This window comes from Dioscorea cayenensis, chromosome 18 (assembly GCF_009730915.1).
Source record: "Dioscorea cayenensis subsp. rotundata cultivar TDr96_F1 chromosome 18, TDr96_F1_v2_PseudoChromosome.rev07_lg8_w22 25.fasta, whole genome shotgun sequence".
In the NCBI taxonomy this organism is placed as follows: Eukaryota; Viridiplantae; Streptophyta; class Magnoliopsida; order Dioscoreales; family Dioscoreaceae; genus Dioscorea; species Dioscorea cayenensis.
The window spans coordinates 12,454,997-12,480,031 of NC_052488.1; the positions used below are offsets into that span (position 1 = coordinate 12,454,997).

Here is a 25,035-nt window from a genome sequence, read left to right on the forward strand (position 1 = left end):
CTACAAGTAAAAGCACATTTTATGAGAATCTTGCTAGCTTTTCACAAGTCGGAACACATGAGTGTGACTACCTTTGTGCCCCTCCAATTTACATATTCCCTCAAGTATATTGGAGGTTTGCACACACCCATATGTCTTCGAGCACAACTTGCGTCTTCTAGTGTGTCCACTTCAAGATTCCATCAACATAATGCATTCACGATCTACTTTGGCTCTTTTCTTCTCTATTTAGCTCCACAATCCTATATGCACAAAAGAACACAAAAACACAAGTATTAGCGATAAAACCTGATAAAAGTAATGCTCATCATAAGAAAAGAATACTTCGTATTCTTGGTACACATGCACTTATCAAATGCCAAATGCGTGTGTACCGCAAGTGCATGGGTTTGTTGAAGTAATAATACCTTGGTGAGTGGGTAGTCATATCCACAGGGAATAGTGATTAGAAACATAAGGATTTGCTATTTAACTAAAGTGAAAATGAATCGATAGTGGTGTGAATAATATCAATATGAAAAGAAATAAAAAGAAAAAGAAAGGAAGACGCTATAAAAATATGAGAGGAAAGGCAATCGATAGAAAGTGGGGCACCCAGACAATGTTGCCCTTAGGACTATTGCTTCAAGTACAAAATCAACTATTATATCTCCTAACTAATGCTTAATGAGTCATGGAAATCCTAAAATACACGGTCCCAAGACTAAGGTCAACAGTGACTAACTTTACACTATGACCCGACGGAGAAATAGCTCAGCCTCAACACCTCACACTATGCAAAGTTGCTTAAAGCTCTAGGGACTCAAAGTTATAAACCCAATTCCCTAACATAGATCTAACCCTTTGGTCCAGGTGAAAGACCCCTAGTTACAATTAAGTCCTAGATACTAAGGATTACTTCAATGCTTCAATCTGTTGCTTGCGCAACTAAGCCCCAACGGAGTTCATCTCTTAGCACTTCACTCTATTGTGACCGCAAAGACAGCCTAGAACATGGAGGCAGGATAAATCACACCGGAGGGGAAAAGGGACATTCCGCTATCTCTCGACTCACCCTCTCAACCGTTTCCAATCTAGCATTGTCTAATCCTCATGGTGTGTCACTCATCCACAAGGATTACCAAAATGGATTCGTAACCCTAGTGTCACTCTAAGGGAAAATCAATTGAACAAGCATTCAAGATTAGAACTCAATTAAAGGCATCAATTAAAGAAACATAATAGAAAGGTCAAATAAACAAAATCATTCTAGGGTTTACAAGTCCAAGAACAAACTAGGGGTTTACCTCTCCATGGAGCAAGATACAATTAATAATTAAATCGAAAGTAAAAGCATGCAATCTATAAGTAAAACCCCTTGTAGTCCATATCGATGGTCTTGTAGTGCAGCCTCATTCTCTGCAAGGGTTCCCTCATCAAGCCTAGGACACGCCTCTCCAAATCGATGCCAACGAAAGCTGCCCCAATAACTATCTTCTGAAGGAACTCGGTGTTGAAAGCCATAGAACCACTACAAAAACCTTGCCAAAGTCTCTCTGAACCCTAGCCACGAGTGCCTCCAAAGATGAAGAAAAGAAAAGAAAAAGATAGGGCCAAAAGATCTCAAAATGGCTGAAGTCGAGGCTTTAAATAGGCTAGAATCGGTGTCCACACGGGCATGTGGAATTTTTACAAGCCTATGTGAATCTGCAGGAATTGATTTTTCACCGGCCTATGAACAGCAAATGCTACAGTAATTGGCTATAGTAATTTTACTACAGTAACATGCTATAGTGCTCCGCCAAAATACTCCTGAATCCACACTTTTCATCGAGCCAACATGAACAGGCACACGCCCATATGGTAGATCACGTTGCATCTTCAAATAAAAACACATTTGATGACAATCTTGCTAGCGTTGCACAAGTCACAACATAATGAGTGTGATTGCCTTTGTGCCTCTCCAATTTGCATATTCCCTTGAATACAACAGAGGTCGGTACACACTCACATGTCTTTGAGCACAACTTGTGTCTTCACGTGTGTTCACTTCAAAATTTCATCAACAAAGTATATTCGCAATCTACTTTGGCTTCTTTCTTTCAAACTTATCTCCACAACCCTACATGCATGATAAGTGCTTGTGTGATATGAATGCGAAGCATTCTTTCCTTATGTTGAGCATTACTTTTCTCAGGTTTTTACATTAATATGTGTGTTTTTATGTTACTTTTATGCAGGTATGGTTGTGAGGCTGAGTATGAAGGAAACAGGCCAATGTGGATCATAATGCACCTATTTTGGAGGAGATCTTGCTAAGGTTCAAATGCGAAGACATAGGACAGGTGTGAGATGCTAGAGTGTGTGCCAACCTCCTCGCATTCGAGTGAGCACATCCATTTAGAGGGGCACAAAGACAGTCACACTCGAACATTCCGTCTTATGCATATAAGAACAGGAGCTCCACCAACATATATATCATTGAAGAAGCAAGTGATTCACGACGTGAACGTGTGCCCGTTTGAAAGTATGGAATTGGGAAGTTATTCAGGTCGAAGACTATAGCAGAGCACTGTAGCGAGTACTGCAGCAGTACTGTTCACAGCCAGCCGAGAAATCAGAGAAATAGAGAATCCACACAGGCGTGTGGAAATTATCCACGCCCGTGTGGAAATTCCGCACGGGCGTGTGTAGCGTTCACGCCCGTGGAGTTGCCCGATTCCAGCCCTATTTAAAGCCGATTCAGCCTCGATTTTGGGATTCTTTTCTCCATCTTTTCCCCAACTTGAGAGAGGGCTTCGGCTAGGGTTTTGAGGGGTATTGGCCAAGGTTTTGGAGAGGTTCTACGGCTCCGACATCGTCATTCCTGAGGAAGAAGGTTGGTAGGGGAGCTTTCGTCGAGGCGTATCCTATACCGGACGAGGGAATCCCTGGATGACGAGTAGAGGACTCTCCGCAAGACCATCGACACGACCATCGAGGGGGTTTCTTTATGGATTCATTGCTTTTACATTCAATTTCTTTGATTGTACTTAGCTCCATGGAGAGCTAAACCCCTAGTGGGTACTTGGGTGATTGTGAACCCTAGGATGTATTCGTTTCTTTGAACTTCTTTATTATGCTTTCAATAAATTGATGTTTATTGTGAGTTCCAACCTTGAATGCTTGATTGTATGAACATTTCCCCTAGAGTGACACTAGGGTTGAGAGTTCTTGTTGGTAACCTTGTGAGTGAGTGACACACCACGAGCGTTAGACAAAGCTAGGTTGGAGAGGGTTGAGAGGGTGAGTCGAGAGGTACAGGAGCGTCTCCTTTCCCCTCCGACGTAATAGATTCTACCTCCATTCCTTGAGTTCTTTGCGGCCATAATAGAGTGAATGGTCTAAGGGATGAACCTCCGCTGGGGCCTAGTTGCGCGTGCAATGGAGTGAAGCGTTGAGGGGATCTTAGTATCTAGGGCTTAATTGTGGCTAGGGACCTTCCGCATGGACCAAAGGGTTAGGTCTATAATTAGGAAGCGATTTATCACTTGGAATCCCTAGAGCTTATTGCAACTTTATTCGAGTGCGAGGTTGAGAGGTCATTTAATCTCTCCTCCGGGACATGAATAGAGTTAGGCATAGTTGACCTTAGATTTGGGACTATGTATGTAAGGATTTCCACGACTCACCATTGCATTGATTAGGAAGCATAATAGAGAGTTCTTGCATTTGAAACGATTTTCCTAGGTGAAGCATCATCCGAGTACCCCATCTTTATCGATTGCCTTGCCTCCTCCTTACTTTTGCTCTCTTACTTGTTGCTTTTAATTGTTGAGAATTGAATCATTATCACACTTATCATTGTTGATACTCCACATAGCTAAGAATCGAATTAAGTGTCTTTACTCCCTACTCCCTGTGGATTCGACCCCGCTCACTCGGGATTATTACTTCGACAAACCAGTGCACTTGCGGGATATACGCAAGGGGATCTTGTCAATACACAAAAGAACACAAATACACATGTATAAACGATAAAATCTGAGAAAAGTAATGCTTATAGTAAGAAAAGAATACTTCATATTACTAATACTCAAGTGCTTATCACATAGCAATGTAGTTCCAATGGAAATATCGGGCAAATTTAGAGCATGTGAGTTCTAGTACGGCTGATGATCCTCCCGTAAGTGCACGGGGTCATCAAGTAATACGTCTCGCACAAGCTAGAGAGGGTCATATTCCCTGGGCCCAAGGAGCTACCCTTATTTCCTCTTTACTCGTTGTCTAACCTTACCAAATCACGTTAAACACTAAAACTACTATGAGAACTAAAACTAAATGAAGCAGTGTCTACATGCCAAGTGAGAGGGTGAAAAATCAAGGGATGAGGGTGGTCACGGATGTGGGTCCCCATGGGGTTACTAAAGTTAGAGGAAAGCTAGAGTTGCTAAGCAAGCGGTAGTTCAGGCCAAGAAAAGTCCAAAAATAAATTACCTCGATGGTCATGGTGATAACCCCAAATCCTCCTATGATTACAATACACTTAAGGAAATATCTAATTAGGGCCGATACTCAATCTAGGTCCAACCCTAATGATTGGAGGGGTATGAAATACCCAATGGTCATGGAGTATTCTTAAATGAATCCTAATTAAGCTAAGTGTGTCTAGTACAAGAGCGTTGATCATGCAACTGAGTACAACATAGAAGTTGAAATACAGAGTTCTCATACAAATCAACATATCAAAGATCACAAAGCTTAAACAATGAAGCAAAGTAAATGCATTAAACAACTCAAAGCATTCAACTAAATAAGTTCACCCAAAGGTTCACCGATATCTGGTAACCTTGGGGTCTAGCCGTCTATACAAGCAAATACAAGACATAGGTTCATGGAAACAACTATAAAATGCATGATAAAACTCCCTCAAACGATGGAAATAAGAAGAGGAGAAGGAACGGCGCGGAAGACTTCCACAGACGCCGCTATAACACTTCTCCCTTCGATTCCCCCTCTCTAAATCACTAGATTTGGCCTCTAAATTCCCTGGTGAAGTCGCCTCCTCCTAGGGGTTTTTGAGTGTTAAGAGAAGAGTCCCCCACTTTGAGCCCTAACTTTTTCTTTAAAGAGTTCCGCCTAAGCCTTACGGGCTCCATACGGGTGCATGGAGCCCGTGAGGCTCATAATCTTTTCTTCTGGCGAAACCGGGTTGGTGCTACAGTACTTTACTGTAGTAATGAACTACAGTGCTTTTGTTACATTGTTTTTGCCACAATATTCATCTACAGTGCTGGTCCCAAAATTTTCAGTGAGGCTCATGGGCTTCATGCAGCCGCATGGCCATGAGGTTTATAGCCGATTTCCTGCAACACCCGATTCCCCCACGCTATAGTGCCTGCTATAGGGTTATTGCTCCAAAAACACAATTTTTGGTGCTGATTTCTTCCCAATTACATTCTTGAGCTCTTTTCGGCTTCCCTGAGGCCTGTAACACAAATATAACTAATTTAGGCCTAAAACGAGCATCGATTCATTCAAAAACACATGCTAGCATGTATAAAACCTACTTATAAATACATTCATTTAGGCTCTGATCAACGGTATAGCAACAGAATTGTTTTGATGCTAAATTTTCGTTGCTATTCATCTATATTCCATTGCTAATCTTTAAAATTCCGTTGGTGATGTAATAAAAACAAGTTGAGTATATGAAGTGTTATTATGTCAGTTATCCGATGAGAATTCTATCTCTAATATATGAAAATATCAACAGAATATTTCTATAGCAGTTATTCTGTTGCCTTTTTATATATTTCTTGTAGTGGAAGATGGTACTCTCTCGGCATCAACAACTAAAGAACAGGCCAGACGGAACCACTTAGAGAGACGTCTAAGGCAGAGAGCCTTGCGCTCATGTTTATGCCCATAGGAGGAAGCATAAGGATCAATAGAGGGACGTAGGGATAGGACTTACACCCGTAAGTCAGACTATAAGGATTGTCCAAAAGAGCTTACTGGAGCAACATACGCTCGTATGTGTGATCGTAAGCATGATCCAGAAAAGATTATGACCCAGCGCTTATGGTCGTATGTTGGGCCATAACACCAAGATAGAAGAACTTATGGACAGGACTTACTATCGTAAGGTGTCACGTAAGGCACGTGACGCATCATCCCCAACTCTTTATGGCTTTGTTCCTATACCCATAAGCAGGCCGTAAGTGGCTAGGTATAAAAGATTCTGATGACGGTGATGAGTATACAATTATATAACATTTAAGAGCATTTTGTACACTCTTTACATGATAGAGACGCATGTGTACATGCCGATCATGTAATAATAGTTCTAAAAAGCAAGATGTCGGTTCACACAAAAGAATAAGATTACTAGTAGTAACCCTAGTTCCAAAAATTTGCCTAACCAAATGAGTGATATATGTGAACAAAAGAAAGAAAAATCAAGAAATGCGGAATAAAAGAATAGAGAAATTAAGGGAAGAAGTGATATCCGAGTATAGTATCCCTCTGATAAGTTCTTGTGTATTAGTAATATGAAGTATTCTTTTCTTATAATGACCATTACTTTTCTCAAATTTTATCGCTAAGACATGTGTATTTGTGTTACTTTTGTGCATATAGGGTTGTGGAGACAATAAATGAAGAAATTAGCCAAAGTAGATCGTGGAGGCACTTTGTTTATGGAATCTTGGAGTGAACAAACGTGAAGACACAAGTTGTGATGAAAGACATGTGAGTGTGTGCCAACTTGCGTTGTGCTCAAGTGAATATGTAAATTGGAGTGGCACAAAGGCAGTCATACTCATGTGTTTCGACTTGTGAAATGCTAGCAAAATTATCGTCAATTGTGTTTTTATTAGAAGATGCAACACAATCTACAACATAGACGTGTGCCCATTTATATTGCCTCGATGAAATGTGTGGATTCCGGAGTATTTTGGTGGACTATTGTAGCAATTCACTGTAGTAGTTACTATTTATAGGGCGCTGAAAAACAAATTTCTGTAGATTCACATGGGCTTGTGGAAATACCACACGCCCATGTGGATGCCCGATTCTAGCCCTATATAAGTTGTGATTTCAGCCTGATTTGGGGATCCTTTTTTCCATCCTTTGCCCTAACTTTTCTCATCTTTGGAGGCATCCACAGCTAGGGTTTGGAGAGGCTTTGGCTAGGCTTTCGGAGAGGTTTACGGCCTTTAACACCATACTTTCCTTAAGAAGAGAGTTATAGGGGGAGCTGTCGTCGACACCAATCCAGTGAGGTGTGCCCTAGACTTGATGAGGGGACCTTTGGAGAAGACTTGGCAACTCAATAAGACCATCAACACAAACACCAAGTGGGTTTTATTCATGGATTGCATATTTTTACTTTTGACTTCATTATTGATTGTATTTTGCTCCATGGAGAGCTAAACTCCTAGTGGGTACTTGGGCTTATAAACCCTACGATGATATTGTTTCTTTGACCTCTTATTATCCTTTCATTAATTGGTGTTTTAATTGAGTTCCAATCTTGAATGCTTGTTGAGTTAATTTTCCTTAGAGTGACACTAAGGTTGCGAATCCATTTTGGTAATCGTTGTGGATGAGTGACACACCATAAGGGTTAGACAATGCTAGATTAGAAAGGGTTGAGAGGGTGAGTCGAAGGTAGCGGAACGTCCCCTTGACCCTCTGGTGTGATTTATCCTACCTCCACATTCCAAGAGTTCTTTGTGGTCATAATAGAGTGAAGTGCTAAAAGACGAACTCCGCTGGGGCCTAGTTGCGTAAGCAACAGAGTGAAGTATTGAAGTAATCCTTAGTATTTGGGGCTTAATTGTGATTAGGGATCTTTCGCCTGGACCAAAGGGTTAGATCTATTTTAGGGAGTAGGGTTTATCACTTGGAATCCCTAGAGCCTAAAGCTACCTAGCACAGTGTGAGGAGTTGAGACTGAGAGATTTCTCTAGCTGGGCATGGTGTAGGGTTAGTCACGGTTGACCTTAAGTTTTGGGACCATGTGTTTAAGGATCTCTATGACTTATTAGACATTAGTTAGGAAACATAATGAGTGGTCTTGCACTTGAAACAATAGTCCTAGGGTTAGCAATGTCCATGTGCCCCTTTTATTGTCGATTGCCTCTCCTATCTTTTATTTACGCCTCCTCCTTCTTTTCTTATTTCTATTTCCATTAATTCCTATTCACATCACTATTGATTCATTTTCATCCTAATTAAATAGCAATCTTTGTGTTTCTAATCACTATTCCCTATGGATTCAACTACCCACTCACTGGGGTAATATTACTTCGACAAACCCGTGCACTTGCGGTACACACGCAAACGTTATCTAAGCATGCAATCCTATTTTAACTGAGAGGTTTCCTAAATCATACTAAATCCCTCTTTCAAGGGTGAAGAGTAACTAAATCGATACAGTGCTAATGCAGTCACCACACAATTGCATTAACACTTCGTCAAACCCCAATATGAGTAAATAAGAATTTTGTAATTAGGTAGTTTCCCTAATGAAGGGAAATTACTCCTAATCCGAATATAGAATAGAAATGTAATTTCTCATAAAATCTATTTCACATGATTGCAAGGAGTATGGAAATTCTCATTAACACACTAGGGACAATTGAGGGAGACGAGGTCTCCAAAGTACCATATTTCCAGGCTTACTCACAATTCCCTCTAATCATGGTATTTCTATGCTATGTGGGTATTTCTACTCTTTACAAAGCACATTGAGCATGATAACTAGGCATTCACCACATTAGCAATCAAGTATTCAAACATGCAATAAGATTTAAATAGAATTGATTACAATAAGAAAAAATAAGTAAATAAAATAAATCCACAACCAATGTCAAGAGATAAACCTTAGAGTTTAACTATACCCAAACATCTAAGAAATTAGACCTCCATTAATGGAGGGCAATCAGCTAAGTTACAAAACACGATGAGAATAATTGAGAACATAGAAACCCCTTTCTTAATTACTCTAGAGATAGATCACCAGAAAACTCCAAGGAACCCTCCGCAAACAACGGCAAGGTAAGCTTGACGGCTATGATCTCCTTTCCCTAGAATATCGATCAAAATCTCCTCCTCAAATCACCTATGAAACCCTAGAGATTTGCGTCATTTCTTCCCTAGCTTTGCCTCCAAGAAAATAATCAAAGATCGATAAAAGATTCCCTAAAGTTCTCATTAGGTCTATTGACACGTATCTGAATTGCATGTGAACCGCAAGTGCATGGGTGTCGAAGGAATAATTACCCCGGTGAGTGGGTAGTCGAATCCACAGGGAATGGAAGTATTAGTAGCAACAAATTCTTAGTTATCTAGTCGAAATCAATGGATGTGATGAAATGAACTAATTGCAAGAATATTAATAAGCAATCAAACGGGCAAGATAGAAAGTAAAAGGAGATCTCAATCAATAAAGATGAGGTATCCTGGTGATGCTCCCCCAAGGATCTAACATGAAACTCAAGATTCTCTAATTGCTTCTAAACTGAGTGTAATAAGTCAAGAAAATCCAAGAACAACCGGTCCTTGTCTCCAAGCAACCGGCACTAGTCCTGTACAAGGTCCCGGTGGAGAAATCGCTCAATCTCAACACCTCACACCCCATATGACTGCAATAAGCTCTAGGGATACCTAAGAGTGAAAGCGATTCCTAAAGATAGATCCAACCCTAATTCCTGGCAAAGTATCCCTAACCCCCTACAAGGTCTCGGTGGAGAAATCACTCAATCTTATGCCTCACACCAAATATGGTTGCATGGAGTCTAGGGAATATGGAGATAGGAAACACTCATCGGAGGGGAAAGGGGACACTCCATTATCTCATGACTCACCCTCTCTACCCTCTTTAACCTTGAAGTTCTAACTCAAATGGAGACCTCTCTCATCAAAGTAACAAATCATGCATAATAAATCAATCACAAAGATCAATAAAGCATGCAAGACATGGAAACATAAGGTTAAAACTCAAATCAACTTGGATTTAATAGAAACATAAAGTACATCAACACAAAAGAATAGATTCTAGGGTTCACATGCCCAAATACCTACTAGGGTTTGGCCCTCCACGGGCAAGTTACAAAATAATGATGAATACAATGAATAGCAATGAAACCCATAGAGAAAACCCCCATTGAATTCATGATGGTGGCCTTGATGGGTCTCTCAACGTCTTCAAAAATCCTCCTCTGAAGCTAGGTTGCCGAAGGCCCCCTCTATGCCATAACGGGGAGAAGATTGATCAAAATAGTGATGAACTCCGCCCAATATTGCCAAAGACCTTCTCTAGAACCCTAGCTCCTTGCCCTCTAAGTTCTCGCAAAAAGCCCTACAAAAAGTCTCCAAAGAATAGGGCAAATGACCTATTTATAGCCCAAAACTGCGCCTGTCACGTGTCCCCATATGCCTATGTGGATTTTCCATGCACCCGCGTGGGCTGATGGAATTTCCACACGGTCGTGTGAACAGTGTTTTTGCTAAAGTACTCCTACAGTAAAATGCTATAGTACTTTCACAAACACTCTTCTCTTGAGGCCACATGGCTGGGCACACGCCCATGTGGTAGGCTATAAGACTTTTCTTCATCGACACATCTTTGAATGGTCTTGTAATCTTCATAAAGAGAAGGAACATGAAGATGTGATTGCCTTTATGCCCTTCTAACTAATAAATTGGCTTGAATCGCCTTGGAAGTTGGCACACATCTCCACCTTCATGAACTCCTCTCATGTCTTGGTCTTTGAATTGGACAAAAACTCCCAACATTGTTTTTTATAGCCTATCTTTGCTTCCTTTTGACTTTTCAAGGCATTCATAACCTAGATGCACAAAAGAACACCAAATACTCAATATGAGACATAAACTATGGTAAAAATGATGCTCAATGCATGTAAAACATATAGAAAATATCTCTACTCAGGTACTTATCATCTATTTGTACTCGGTTGCTTACGAGCTGGTTACGGGCATAAGGACGTAGCCGTCAGGAGCTCGAGAAAATGAATTACAAGCCTTATAGGAACAAATTAGGGCTCATGTTTATGTTATAAGCCAACTTACAACCACAAGCGATGGCCCGTAAGCTTCTATGCTGCCCTTGCGACCACTCTTATGGGCATACACTCTGGTCATAAACTCCTCTAGATGGTCCTTATGAGCATCCTTATGGTGTAAGTCCTGTCCTTTAGGTCCTCTAATTTTTCTCTGAACTCCCCCTTGCAAGTATAAACATGTCCACAAGGTTCTTTAGAAGAGCCTAATGGCGGTAAAGCAGGCCATAAGCTGCTCGTAAGTCATCCTGTTTGCCTTGTCCTTATTTAATTGATGCCGAGAGAGCTCTATCTTCTTTATTTTCGATCAGGAGTGCTTCTTTTGGTTCTATCTAATCTTTAACTTTCGTCCGAAACCTCAGAATGCAAAACACACTACGTTTAATGTCAAATTTGACAATATATTTCTATTACAATATTGTACACTCATCATTAGGTATGCATTAAAGTTATATTTTGGAATTTAATGCTAAACATGGTGTATTTTACATTCTCAGGTTTCGGGTAGTACTTAAAGATGAGGGAGAGCCAAAAGAAGCATTTTAGAATGAAAATGATGAAGATGGAGCTCTCTCATCATTAATCAACTAAGGACAAGCCAAACAGATTTACTTACAGGCACCTTACGGCCTTACGAATATAATCCTATTCCAGAGAACTTGCGCGCATGCTTATGCATGTAAGGAGGAGCATAAAGACATTTTTAAAGACTTATGAGCAGCAACCTTGCGGCCATAAGCTGGACCAATTCTCATTAACACACTCAGGAGAATTAAGGGAGACGAGGTCTCCAAAGTACCATATTTCCAAGATTACTTACAATTCCATCCAATCACGATATTTCTATGCTATGTGGGTATTTCTACTTGTCACAAAGCACATTGAGTATGATAACTAGGGCTTTCACCATATTAGTAATCAAGTATTCAAATACGCAATTATATTCAAATAGAATAGATTGCAATATGGAAAACAAATAAATCATATAAATCCACAACCAATGTCAAGAGATAAACCCTAGAGTTCAACTACACCACAAACATCTAAGAAATTAGCCCTCCATTAATGAAGGGAAATAATCCAAGTTAAAAAACATGATGAGAATAAATGAGAACATAAAAACCCCCTTCTCAATCGCGCCGGAGATAGATCACCAAAAAATTCCAAGGCGTCCTCCACGAACACTACCAAGGTAAGCTTGATGGCAACGATCTCCTTCATCTAGAATGTCGATCCAAATCTCCTCCTCAAATCACATATGGAGACCTAGAGATTCACCTCATTTTCTTCCTAGCTGCACCTCCAAAAAAATAATCAAAGATTGAACAAAAGTTGCCCTAAAGTCCTCATCAGTTATTAATACTTAGCTACTTATGGGCTACTTATAGGCGTAAGGGCGTGGCTATAAGGAGCTGGAGAAGATGGGTTGCGAGCCTTACAGGAACACTTACGGTTATAAGTCCCATCCATATGGCCTTATGTTTATGTTACAGTCCAACTTACGGCGGCAAGCGCTGGACCATAAGCTTCACTGTATTGCTCTTGCAACTGCTCTTATGGGCGTAAGCTCTGGTAGTAAACTCCTCTGGATGGTCCTCACGGATGTAAGTCCTGCTCGTAAGGTCTTCTAGTTTGTCTCTGAACTCCCCCTTACGGGTATAAGAAAGCCCACAAGGTTCTCTGGAAGAGGCTTACAGCCGGAAGCTATCATAAGCTATTTTGTTTGCCTAGTCCTTATTCAATTGATGCTGAGAGAGCTCCATCTCGTTCGTTTTTGGTCTAGAATGTTTCTTTCGGTTCTCTCTCAACTTTGAGTGCTTCCCGAAGCCTTAGAATGCAAAACACACTATGTTTAGTGTCAAATTTCACAATATGTTTCTAATTCATGCCTAATGAGTGTATAAAATGATATGAAATATTAGAATATTATACAGTCATCATTAGGTATGCATTAAAGTTGTATTTTGAAATTTTATGCTAAAATGGTGTATTTTACATTCTCTGGCTTCGGGCAATACTTAAAGAGGAGGGAGAGCCAAATGAAATATTCTTGAGCTAAAATGATGAAGATGGAGCTCTCTCCACATCAATCAATTAAGGACAAGCCAAACAGATTCACTTACAGGCCACTTACGGCCGTAAACCTCTTGTAGAGAACCTTATGGGCATTCTTATTCCTGTAAGAAGGAGCATATAGACATTTATAAGGGCTTACGAGCAGGAACTTTGCAGCCATAAGCTGAACCACAATGCCATACAGAAGACTTTACGGATGGGACTTACAACCATAAGTGGTCCAGTAACGATCGTGACCCATCATCCCCAGCTCCTTACGGTCATGTCCTTATGTCCTTAAGTAGCCCATAAGTGGCATAATTTAAATATTCATAATGAATATTTCAAGTGCATCTTTGGTTCTTTTTGAAGATAAGGCTTAAGGGAAGAAAGTGGGTTAATTTCTAGGGCTTGGGAGGTGATTCAAAAGGGAGATTCAACCTACCTATTAGAGAGAAAAAGGATTATAGCCATCAAGATTATCTTGTCCACGTTCGTGGAAGGTCCTTGGGTGCTCTTTGGCAATCATCTCTCGACACAATTGACAAAGGGTTTTCGTGTCTTTATTGATTCTCATTGTGTCATGTTGTTTGGATGCTTATTCTCCATTAATGGACATCTAATTTTGTAGATGCTTGGGCATAATTGAACTATAGGGTGGATTTTATTTTATTTTCACATTGGTTGTGGATCTTAATGCTTTAGTTTTTTCTTTATTGCAATCTATATTATTTGAATCCAATTGCATGTTTTGTAGGGCTTGATTGGTAATGAGGCAAAAGCCCTAGTTCTCATGTAGGATGTGCTTTGTGATGAGTAGAAATACTCACCTAGCATAGACATGTCATGATCAGAGGGGATTGTGAGTATTCATAGTAATGGGATATTTTGGAGTCAAGAGTTCTTCTCCCTCAATCCTCCCAAGTGAATTAACAAGTGATTTCCATTCTCTTTGCAATCATAGGGAATAGATTTTAGGAGAAATCACATTTCTATTCTATATGGGATTAGGGTTAGTCTCTTCATGAGAAGGATTATCTATTTCAAAATATTCTTGTTAGTTCACATTGAGATTTCATAGAGTGTAATGCGATTGTGGGGTGTCTGTATCAGCACTGTATTGAATTAATTTTATTCACCCTTGCAAGAAGGGTTTATTATAATTTAGGATTTCTCTCGGTTCAAATAGGATTTCATATTTATAAAACCTTTGTCATTAATTACTTAACAAACCCTAGAGGGATACTATACTCAGATATCCCTTTCTCCATTTATTTCTCGACTGATTTTATTTCCCATACTTGTTTTGTTTTCTCTTGTTTCTTAGCTTATTCACACACATCACAACTTTTGTTTAAGCTAGTTTTCGGGATTAGGGCTAAAACTAGTAGTCTCATTCTTTCTCGTGGATAGATACCTTGCGTTTGTGCATACTATTACTATTTGATCATCGCGTACACTTGTGTCCATATCAGAAGGCTTTGAATGTATCTTTTGATGGCCAATATTTGGAAAAGAAGGGGGAATTTTCTCTAAATCTTTTAAGGAAAATCATTAGGGAGAAAAGGCTTACCCACCTTAGAGGAAGGAGATTGGAGCCGTCAACAATCACCTTGGTGGTGTTTGTGGAAGATAAGGGGAAAGTTCTTTCGCAAACTCAAGAGGCACAATCGCAAAAGCGGTTTTAATGCTTTCAATGATTCTTCTTATCTCTTGTGAATTATATGATTGTTATCCCTTGATAGAGAACTAATTTTGTAGGTGTTTGGGTACAGATGAACTCTAAGGTTAGATTTTATTAACATTGGTTGTGGAACTTTCATGCTTTATTTTGATTATTAATTGCAGTCCTTTACTTTTGAATTCAATTACATGTTCTTAATGTCTTGAATGCTATCGAGGCAAAAGCACTAGTTTCATGTTTGATGTGCTTGTGTGATGAGTCAAGAGACTCACCTAGCATAGACAAGCTGTAATTGGGGGATTTGTTAGTAAGCCTAGAGATAGAGTAGTTTGTAGTCAAGATTTCACCTCCCCATACTCCCCCCTGAGCAAATTGGCAAGCAATTCTGTACTCTATGCAATCATAGGGAGTAGATCTAGAGAGAGATCTCATTTGTATTTTGTATAGGATTAGCACTTCAAGAAAAGGGTTGCCTACACTTTGAATTCTTGTTGATTATTTTTAAGATATCATAGAGTACAATGTGGTTGTTGGGTTGTCTAAATCAGCACTGTATCGGATCAGTTACTATTTAACTTGAGAAATGGGAGAGTATAATTTAGAATTTCTCTTGGTTCGTATAACTTACAACCTTTTTCCTAGACTTACAAAAGACTAGAGGAAGTCTATGCCCGAGCACCCCATTTCCTTTGCTTGTTTGACCATATTTACTATTAGTAATTTTATTTCTTCTTACATTTTATTATTTATTTTTTCACATCATAAATTTTCTAGTAGGCTAGTTTTTGTATTAATTACTAGTACTTGTAGACTGTATTTTCATAGAGGATCATGATAGGTGACACAAGCACACGTGCAAATCAAGTAATAAAGTGTATTCAAGAGTAGGGTATCGATCCACAGGGAAAAATAGAGAGTACTAGGACTAGTCCAAATTCTGAAAACTAGCCTACCAAAAGTTGTGATATGTGAATATGAACAAAGAACGAAAAAAATAAAAAAAAAAATATGAAAGTAAAATCGGTCGAGTAAGCATGGGGAAACGGGATGCTCGGGCATAGAATCCCTCTTAGGTTTTATAGTTACCAATCCTATTTGAACTGAGAGAAATCCTAAAATATACTAGCGGCCCCCTTTTGTAAGTGAGAGTAGTAACTAATCCAGTACAGTGTTGATACAGGCACCCCATGATTGCATTGCACTCTATGAAATCTCAATGCAAATTAACAAGAATTCAATAAGTAGACAACCTTTCTTGCAAAGCGATTGCCACTAATCCCATATAGAGTAGAAATGTGATTTCTCCTAAAATATATTCCCTATGATTGCAAATGCATGAAATTACTTGCTAATTCACACGAAAGGATTGTCAAAGGAGAACTCTAGACACCAAAGTACCCTATTTCTAGGCTTACTCACAATCCCCTCCAATTACAGAATACCTATGCTAGGTGGGTCTTTTGACTCATCACAGAAGCAAATCGTACATGGAGCTAGGGCTTGCAATCATAGGTATTCATGATAGAATCGTACTCCAAATTCTTATTCATGATAGCATTTAAGTCATTGTAACACGTGATTTAATTAAAAAATATGAATTGTAATTAGAAAACAATTAAAGCATAAGAATTTACAATGAATGTCAAATAGGTCAAACCATAGAGTTTATCTACAACTAAGCATCTACAAAATTAGTTCTCCATTAATGGATAAAAACAATACAATTCACAAAACAAAATGAGTATGAATTAAAACATAGAAATCCTATTCTCAATTACACCACTGTGATTGTCGTTGAATCTTATCCATTAATGAAGACACTCCTAGACAGCCTCAATCTCTATTGTCAAGGTAGGTGGGTTATTTCTTCCTCTTGAATCACCTCTAAAGCACTTGAGAATCGCCACCTCTTTACACAAGCCTCGTCATCCATAGAACAAAAGATTTTACTCAAAACTCTATTCAAGAATATTTATACCTAGCCAATTACGGGCGTTAGAATGCAGCCATAAGGAGCTGGAGAAGATGGGTCGTAAGGCTTACGGGATCACTTGCGGCCGTAAGTCTTATCCGTAAGTTCTTCTGTCTGGGGTTATGATCCAGCTTACTGCTGCAAGCGCTAGACCGTAAACTTCTCTAGACAACTCTAGCGACCACCCTTACGACATATGTTCTCCTCGTAAACTCCTCTGGATAGCCCCTACGGTTTAACTTATAGGCGTATGTCTTGCATGTAAGTCCCTCTCCTATTAAAGGGTATATCTGGCCTGTTCTTTATTAGTTGATGTCGAGAGAGCTCCATCTTTCTCATTTTGATTCTAAAATGCTTCTTTTGACTGTCTCTTATACTTAAGCACTGCTCAAAGCCAGAAGATACAATATTCACCATGTTTAGCATCGAATTCCACAATAATACTCTAATACATGACCAATGAGTATACAAAATAATATTAAATAATGAATAAATATACACTCATCAGATCAATACTGTGCTCTTCAGCACCCTTTCTTACTAGATCGGCATGTACACTTGCGTCCCTATTAATCCAACTTGTTGAGAGTAGCTCTTTCCGTCACTAATATTTCCTTTGCCAAACAAATTCTTTCATACTTCAAAAATTTTTCCACATTTATTCCACTTGAAGTTCAATGACAGCTCAAACTATATAAAGTCATCAAAGGTCTATGTTGCTACAATAGAGAAGTTGTGTGCTTTAGTTGGAATAAATAACCACTAGTAGAGCAAAAACATAAAAAAATAGAACAAAAATAGAAATAATCTAGCATATGCCCACCTAGGTTGCAAATGAACCAAGCCACTTAAGAGCTACTTGAAGCTTGGCTCTACAAAAGCTCGTTCGATAAGTAAATGAGCCGAGCTCGAGCTTAACTTTTAAGCTTGAATAGTTAATTGAGCCGAGCTCGAGCCACAAATGAGCTTTTTCATGAGCCTACTAACAAGCTTGCTCACATGCTCACTCACAAATCTACTATATGAGCTTGCTCACGAGCTTGTTCACGAGCTTCTCACAAATCTACTAAATGAGAGTGCTCACAAGTTTGCTAAAGGAACCTAGTGAACATGCATTTTTTTGCTTCATTTAAATGGACAATGTATTAAAAAAATAATTTATTAATAATAATCATCATCATTTTATTTTAAGTGGAGTTTTAAAATTACAAGTGACATAATCAACGAGTTGAGTTTTATAAACTTTATAGGTTTAACGAGCTTGAACTCGATCCGAGGTTAAGATTCATTGACCTTTTCGAGCTAGAACTCGAGCTTGAGCCGAGCTCATTAATGAGGCGAGCCGAGGTTAAGATTTATAGGACCACTCCAAAAACCTAGCCAATGCCTTTCCAAACCATAGCCGTGAGCGCTCCGCATATGGTGAAGAGATGGGCAAAAGATGGGTAAACAATTCTCCAAACGGTGTGAAGTTGTAACTTAAATAGGATGGAATCGGGCATCCACACAGGCATTTGGAATTTCCACACGCCTGTGTAAATCTGCAGGAATCGATTTTTCAGCAGTCTGTGAACTGGAACTACTACAGTGATTTGCTACAGTAGCTGCTGCAGTATTCCGCCAAAATACTACCAAATCTGCACTTTCATCAAGACCACATGAATGGGCAGACATCCATGCGGTAGATCACGTTGCGTCTTCAACAAAATCACATTCAATGACAATCTTGCTAGCATTGCACAAGTCGGAACACATGAGTGTGACTGCCTTTGTGCCCCTCCAATTTGCATGTTTACTCGAGCATAACTGATGTTGGCACACACTCATATGTCTTTGAGCACAACTTGTGTCTTCATGTTTGTTCACTCCAAGATTTTATCAACAAAGTGCATTCACGATCTACTTTGGTTTCTTTCTTCCATACTTATCTCCACAACCCTACATGCACAAAAGAACACGAATACACATGTGTAAGCGATAAAATCTGAGAAAAGTAATGCTCTTTGTAAGAAAATAATACTTCATATTACTAATACACAATCACTTATCAGCAAGCAAAATACGAAGAAAGAGAATGAAAAGCAGGAATACGAAAATTAAATCAATTGAGACTTAAGGGGAGATGGGATGCTAGGACGTAGAGTCCTTCTTGGGTTTTATAAGCCCAGGGCAAAGGTTGAATAAGTATAGAAATCCTATTTGAACAGAGAGAAATCCTAGAGTATACTAAATCCCTCTTGCAATGGTGAACAGTAATTGGTTCAGTACAGTGCTGATATGGACACCCCATTACTAGGCATACTTACAATCTCCTCCAATCGTGGTTTGTCTATGCTAGGTCAGTATTTCTACTCGTCACAAAGCACATCAACAATAAAACTAGGGCTTTTGCCTTGATAACATTCAAGACATTGAAACCACACAGTTAAATTCAAATAGAAATAGATTGCAATTAAGAAACAATTAAAGCATAAAGATTTACAACCAATGTCAAAATAGAATAAACCCTAGAGTTTGTCTACACCCAAACATCTCCAAAATTAGTTCTCCATTAGTGGAGAGCAAACATCCAAACAATAAGACACAACAAGAATTAAGGAAAACATTAAAACTCCCTTATTAATTGCACCGAAAGGTGATTGCGATAAAACGCCTAAGGAACTTCCACGAACATCGCCAAGATGATCCTTGATGGCTCCAATCCCTCTAATCTCCAATAAGTGGGTTGAATCTCTCTCCTAATTCATCTTCAAAGCATTGGAAATCTGCAGTCTTTCTTCCCCAAATCTCACCATTGAATAGAACAAAAAGATACTCTACAAACCCTATTTAGATATATTTATACCTAGCAACTTACGAGATGCTATGAGCATAAGAATATAACCACAAAGGGATGGGGATGATGCGTTGCAAGCCTTATGGGATCACTTACGTCTATAAGTCCCGTCCATAAGGTATTCTGTCTTGTGTTACTATCCATCTTATGGCTGTAAGTGTTGGATTGTAAGAGCTCCTCTCGAAAGTCCTTGGAACCACCCTTATGAGCATATGTTGTGCTTATAAGCTCCTTTGAATAGTTCTTACAATATGACCTACGGGCGTAAGTACTTCCTGTAAGTCCTTTTGGTTGTCCATATGTTTCTCCTCACATGAATAAGCATGCCCATAAGGTTTTCTAGAAGAGGCTTACTGTCGTAAGCACGGGTATAAGGTGGCCTCTACTGGGATGATTCTTCACTGATCAATGCCGAGAGAGGTCCATCTTCATCGTTTTGCCTCTAGAATGCTTTTTTATTGGCTCTCCCTCATCTGTAAGCACTGCCTAAAGCATGAGAATGCAAAATGCATCATGTTTAACATCGAATTCCATAATGTTACTCTAATACAAGCCTAATGAGTGTACAAATGATATTAAATATTATATAATTATACACTCATCAAACATTTTATGAGAAAAATCTAGAATAACCTTGTTGCAAACCACTACAGAGATGGTTTCAGTAAGGCAAGAGCACTTGCAATGAGAGATGGAAGATCCATTATAGCTTGTCATAATAAAAACCCATTTTGGATAACACACGACATTTGGAACAAGTTGATAGATAATTTCTAGGGTACGGAGAAATGGGAACAAAAAAAAAAGCATCTGACAATTGAAAATCAGGAAGAGAAGGGTCATTAGCAAATCATTGTGGGGGATCAAGAGGATTTGAATATATAAAGAAAGCACTAATAAGTTTTTTTTTTTTCTACTTTTATATGTTTAAGGTTACTACACTAATATACTTTTTTGTGAATAAACCTCATTTGTTTTAACCTTTTTAAAGGGAAAGAAATACAATCGTGAAGTTTCATATGCTAAGGTGTATAATCACACCCATTGAAAAGACAAGGGTAACAATCCTTTTGTTGATAAAAAATCAAGATTTATTTACGTAAGTTTCCATCTTTTAGCTCTAAATAGTTCGATGTTTTGCTTCATTTCATAATGTTTAAATTTAAATAAGAAAATTTTGATGAGATTGCCAAATAAAAGTACTATGTGGACTACATAAATAATGAAGAATATAATTTTGAACTTGTGTGGTTAGAAGCATATGGTGGACCAAGCAAAGGACGACTATATGGTGTTGGGGATGTCTCATTGCTAAAGTTTTGTAGATTACCCTCTCAATCTATGAATTAAAAGAAAGTCCAACAAGAACATGAATTGCAAGAGAAGATAGAAAAGCGGCAAGAGAAGATAGAAGAACAATAGCAGCTCTTAAATGAGATGGAGTCAAAGAATGATTTACTATAAAATGAACTAAAAGAGGTAAAAGATATACTAAAATCTTTGCTTGAAACTCACCGCAGAACCAAGACAACTATGTCTAGTATTTAGTAGTGAGGCATTATTTGTTTTTTTATTTGTTGGATATTTAAAATTTTGGATTATTGGATGTTTAACATGCTTAACATTGTTAAGAACTATTATGGATTATTTTATAAGATTGCTACAAGTGTAATGAATATTTTCCCTAAAGTAGCATTTTAATGCAATTACTATTTTCAATTTTGATGTTAGAAATTGCATTTAGTTGTAAAGTTGGCAACAAATGTTAGCACATTAATTTGAAACCATTTTGTTGAATGATAATTAGCAACTGAAGAGCAATTATTAAACAATGGCCAATTCTGCAACAAGAAGTTATGGGATTAGCAACTTAATTAAGAATTGTGTTAGCAACTAAAAGTTAGATACTAAAAAATTGTTATAAAATAGCTACCGATTTAACAACTAGAAACTGTTATAAATGTAGCAACCAAATAGCTACCAACATAAAGTTGGTAAAATACATTGTACTAGCGACTTATATGCTAATGACACTGATTGGTGGCAAAAACATAGTAACTAAAATAAGTTGCACCATGTATTGGTTAGCTACCAATTTATAGTGTCTGCGATAGAAAATAATGGTAGCAACTCTTTGTAACCAAATATGTAATCAGTGGCTAACATATCACAATCAAGAAGAAGAGACAAGGTTTCTCCAAAACAAAAACTAGGGCTTCAGAGCTTAAATCGATGAAGATCGGTGAAATAGATGGTAAAACCTCAATTAAACCACAAGATCTAAGTTAGAATAGGTAGAAGAGGAGTGAAGAGGAAGAAAAATGAAGAAAAATGGTGAAAGAATGAAAGAAAACGGATGAAAAACTAGTGAGAACAAGGGAGAGAAAGGTGGCTACTTAAGGCTGGAAATTCCAGCCCGCAACCTATACGGGCTCCATGCAGGCGCATGAAGCCCGTGAAAGTTTCTGTCCTTCTCTAGCCCCTGAGGCTATAAGCCTCACGAGCTGCCTCACGGGTGCATCGCACCCCTGAGGCCCTTGGGGAGCACAAAAATGGTCCATAAAGGCTGTATGCAGCCCGTAAAGACCTGGAAAAGCAAAATTTTGGCATGGGCTCCCATGAAACTTAGAACAAAACTAATTTACAACATCTATAACACCGAAATATGCATTAAAACACAATCAAACAACGGCAACCCACTAGATAAGATTCACAAATATAAGATAAGCATGGATCATTCAAACAAACAAACAAACGAACATTACACAACAATAAACACAACAAATTAAACTCATAAAGCAGCTAGAAAACGAAAAAATAAAAACAAAGGATTTGAAACTTGGGTTGCCTCCCAAGAAGCGCTTGTTTAATGTCATTAGCTCGGCGTACCTTTTTCTTACCTCATGGTGGATCAAATGGTGGGGACTTACCTCCAAGTCCAGGAGAAGTGCTCCAAGATGGGAAACTCATTGAGAGGCATGAAAAGACACGGAATTTACCTTTCCCCTCGAAGAATAGTCGATCGATCTCCCATGGTGGTGATAGTGTGCAATCCATCCCCAATTTTTGTTTCTTGTCCCTCTTACCTCAAATTTTCCTTGTGGTTGATTTCTTCTTATTGTTCAGCCACGGAAATGTCCCCACATAGCCTACATGCTTTACTTGTGTGGGAGGTGGGTTATTCTCCTTGTACTCATCGCTATCCATTCCTTCCAAGAATTCATCCAAGGGGTTAATCGCCAAGACCTCCTGCACACAATCAGTAATAATCATATCAGTTTCATCAGTAAAGTAGAGGGGATCATCATGGCCGAAGGTGTGTTTCATAGCCGCGGGGAGTGTAAGAATGACTTCCTCATCCCCCACTCGCAATGTCATTCTTCCCCCCTTTACATCAATGAGGGCACCGGCGGTGTTAAGAAACGGTCACCCGAGGATCAATGGAACTTCAACATCATCATCCATATCAAGAATAACAAAATCCACCGGGATAATGAGCTTGTCTACTCTAACTAGCACATCCTCAACAACACCTCGGGGCTTCTTTATGGACCAGTCTGCAAGTTGTATTGTCATCCTTGTAGGCCTCATGTCTTCCAAACCTAGTTTCAAAAATAGCTTGTAGGGCATTACATTGATACTTGCCCCAAAATTTGCCAAGGCCTTTTCTTGCATGCCTTCCCCAATCACACATGGAATAATGAAACTCCCGGGGTCAGTCAACTTCTTAGGGAGCTTCCTCTGAATCATAGCAGAGCAGTTCCGTGGTAATGCAACTGTTTCTACTTCCTCCAGTTTTCTCTTGTTAGTCAGCAGGTCTTTCATAAATTTTGCATACTTGGGCATTTGAGTCAAAACTTCAACAAGAGGGATATTTATGTGTAATTTCTTGAATATATTGAGGAATTTCTTGAATTGAACCTCCTTTTTATCTTGCTTCAACCTAGCTGGATAGAGAATGGTCGGCTTATACTCGGGTACCCTTGGTGTTGGTAGTTGAAGGGTTTCTTCATCTTGCTTCTCCTTTCTTCCTTCAACTACACTCTCAGATGGCTTAGGGTCTTCCTGTATGACTACCCCATCATTTTTAGTGCTTGAGCCCTCCTCGGCGCGTGCTTCAACCTGTTTTCCACTCCTGAGAGTGACGGCTTTCAAATGCTTCCACGGATAATTTTCAGTGTTACTAGATAAACTACCCGGTGAGCGCTCCGAATTTGCCCTAGCAAGTTGCCCAACATAGTTTTCCAATGATTGAATGGAGGCCTGAACATTCCTCAAAACAGTTTTCACTTCAGCGAATTGATTGTTGATGTTCACAAATTTTGCTTCAGTACTGATCATAAATCTCGCTAACACATCTTCAGTGGTGAACTTCTTCTTGGGCTGCTGAAGAGATTGATGTGGACATCCTTGTGGCTGTAGGGCCAATGTTGCTGTTGTTGACCCCATGAAAAATTTGGATGATTTCTCCACCCTTGATTATATGTGTTTCCATAGGGATTCCCTGGGCCTCTGGGGCCTCCCCCAACATAATCAACTATCTCGACTGGGGAATCTGAGGCTATTGAAATTGGACACTGAATAGTAGCATGCCCCGCCCCACAAGTCTCGCAAGACAAAACTGCTCCAGAATTTGAGCTTGTACCCAACACAAACTGATCAAATCTTTTTGTTAGGGCCTCAACCTTGGCGGCTAGCGTAGTGCTGTCACTTATCTCATAAATTCCAGCTGCTCTGGGGGTTTCTGTCTAGTAGACCAATGGCACTCATTACTTGCCATGTTTTTAATCAAAATTTCAGCATCTTCAGGGGTTTTATTACTCAATGACCCCCCTACTGCAGCATTGATGAGTTGTCTAGTTGCATAATTCAGGCCATTGCAAAGCATTTGGATCCTCATCCAGGAGGAGAAACCATGATGGGGGCACTTGCGCAGGAGATCCTTGAATCTCTCATGTGCTTCGAAAAGTGTCTCGGAGTCCCCTTGCCGGAATGCAGAAATCTCTTGCCTTAATCTAGCGGCTTTGCTTGGTGGGAAATACCTAGAAAGAAATTTGTCCATCATTTCCTTCCAAGTGGTGATCGATCCCGGAGCCAATGAAGTGAGCCATCTATATGTTGCTCCCCTTAGACTGAAAGGGAATAATCTCAATCTTATCGCATCATCGGACACTGAGTTAATCTTGAAGGTGGAACAAATTTGGAGGAAGCGAGACAAATGAGCATGTGGGCCTTCATCAGCTAGCCCATCAAATTGTATGGAATTTTGGACCATCCCAATTGTGCTTGCTTTGATTTCAAAATTATTAGCCGGTACAGTGGGAGCATGCACACTGAATTCCTCACCAGTAAACTGAGGCCTTTCATAATCAGACAAGGTTCTCCTAGGTTCTGCCATGACTGAAGGTTCACTAATCTCAACTCGCGTTCATTGATGTTC

The 25,035-nt window shown here is 39.2% G+C and overlaps 1 protein-coding gene and 1 non-coding gene across 2 annotated transcripts; one reads left to right on the top strand and one right to left on the bottom strand.

The window, feature by feature from the left end:
• Positions 1 to 23,021: 23,021 nt before the first annotated feature.
• Positions 23,022 to 24,044, bottom strand: LOC120282792. The gene is made up of 2 exons (XM_039289638.1): positions 23,517 to 24,044; positions 23,022 to 23,432 (listed from the first exon to the last, which is right to left on the bottom strand). Exons 1-2 carry the CDS (start codon positions 24,042 to 24,044, stop codon positions 23,022 to 23,024), a joined length of 939 nt encoding a protein of 312 aa, XP_039145572.1.
• A 461-nt stretch (positions 24,045 to 24,505) lies between these two features.
• Positions 24,506 to 24,612, top strand: LOC120283154. The gene has a single exon (XR_005543154.1). It is a non-coding gene; the product is annotated as a small nucleolar RNA R71 (small nucleolar RNA).
• Positions 24,613 to 25,035: the final 423 nt, after the last annotated feature.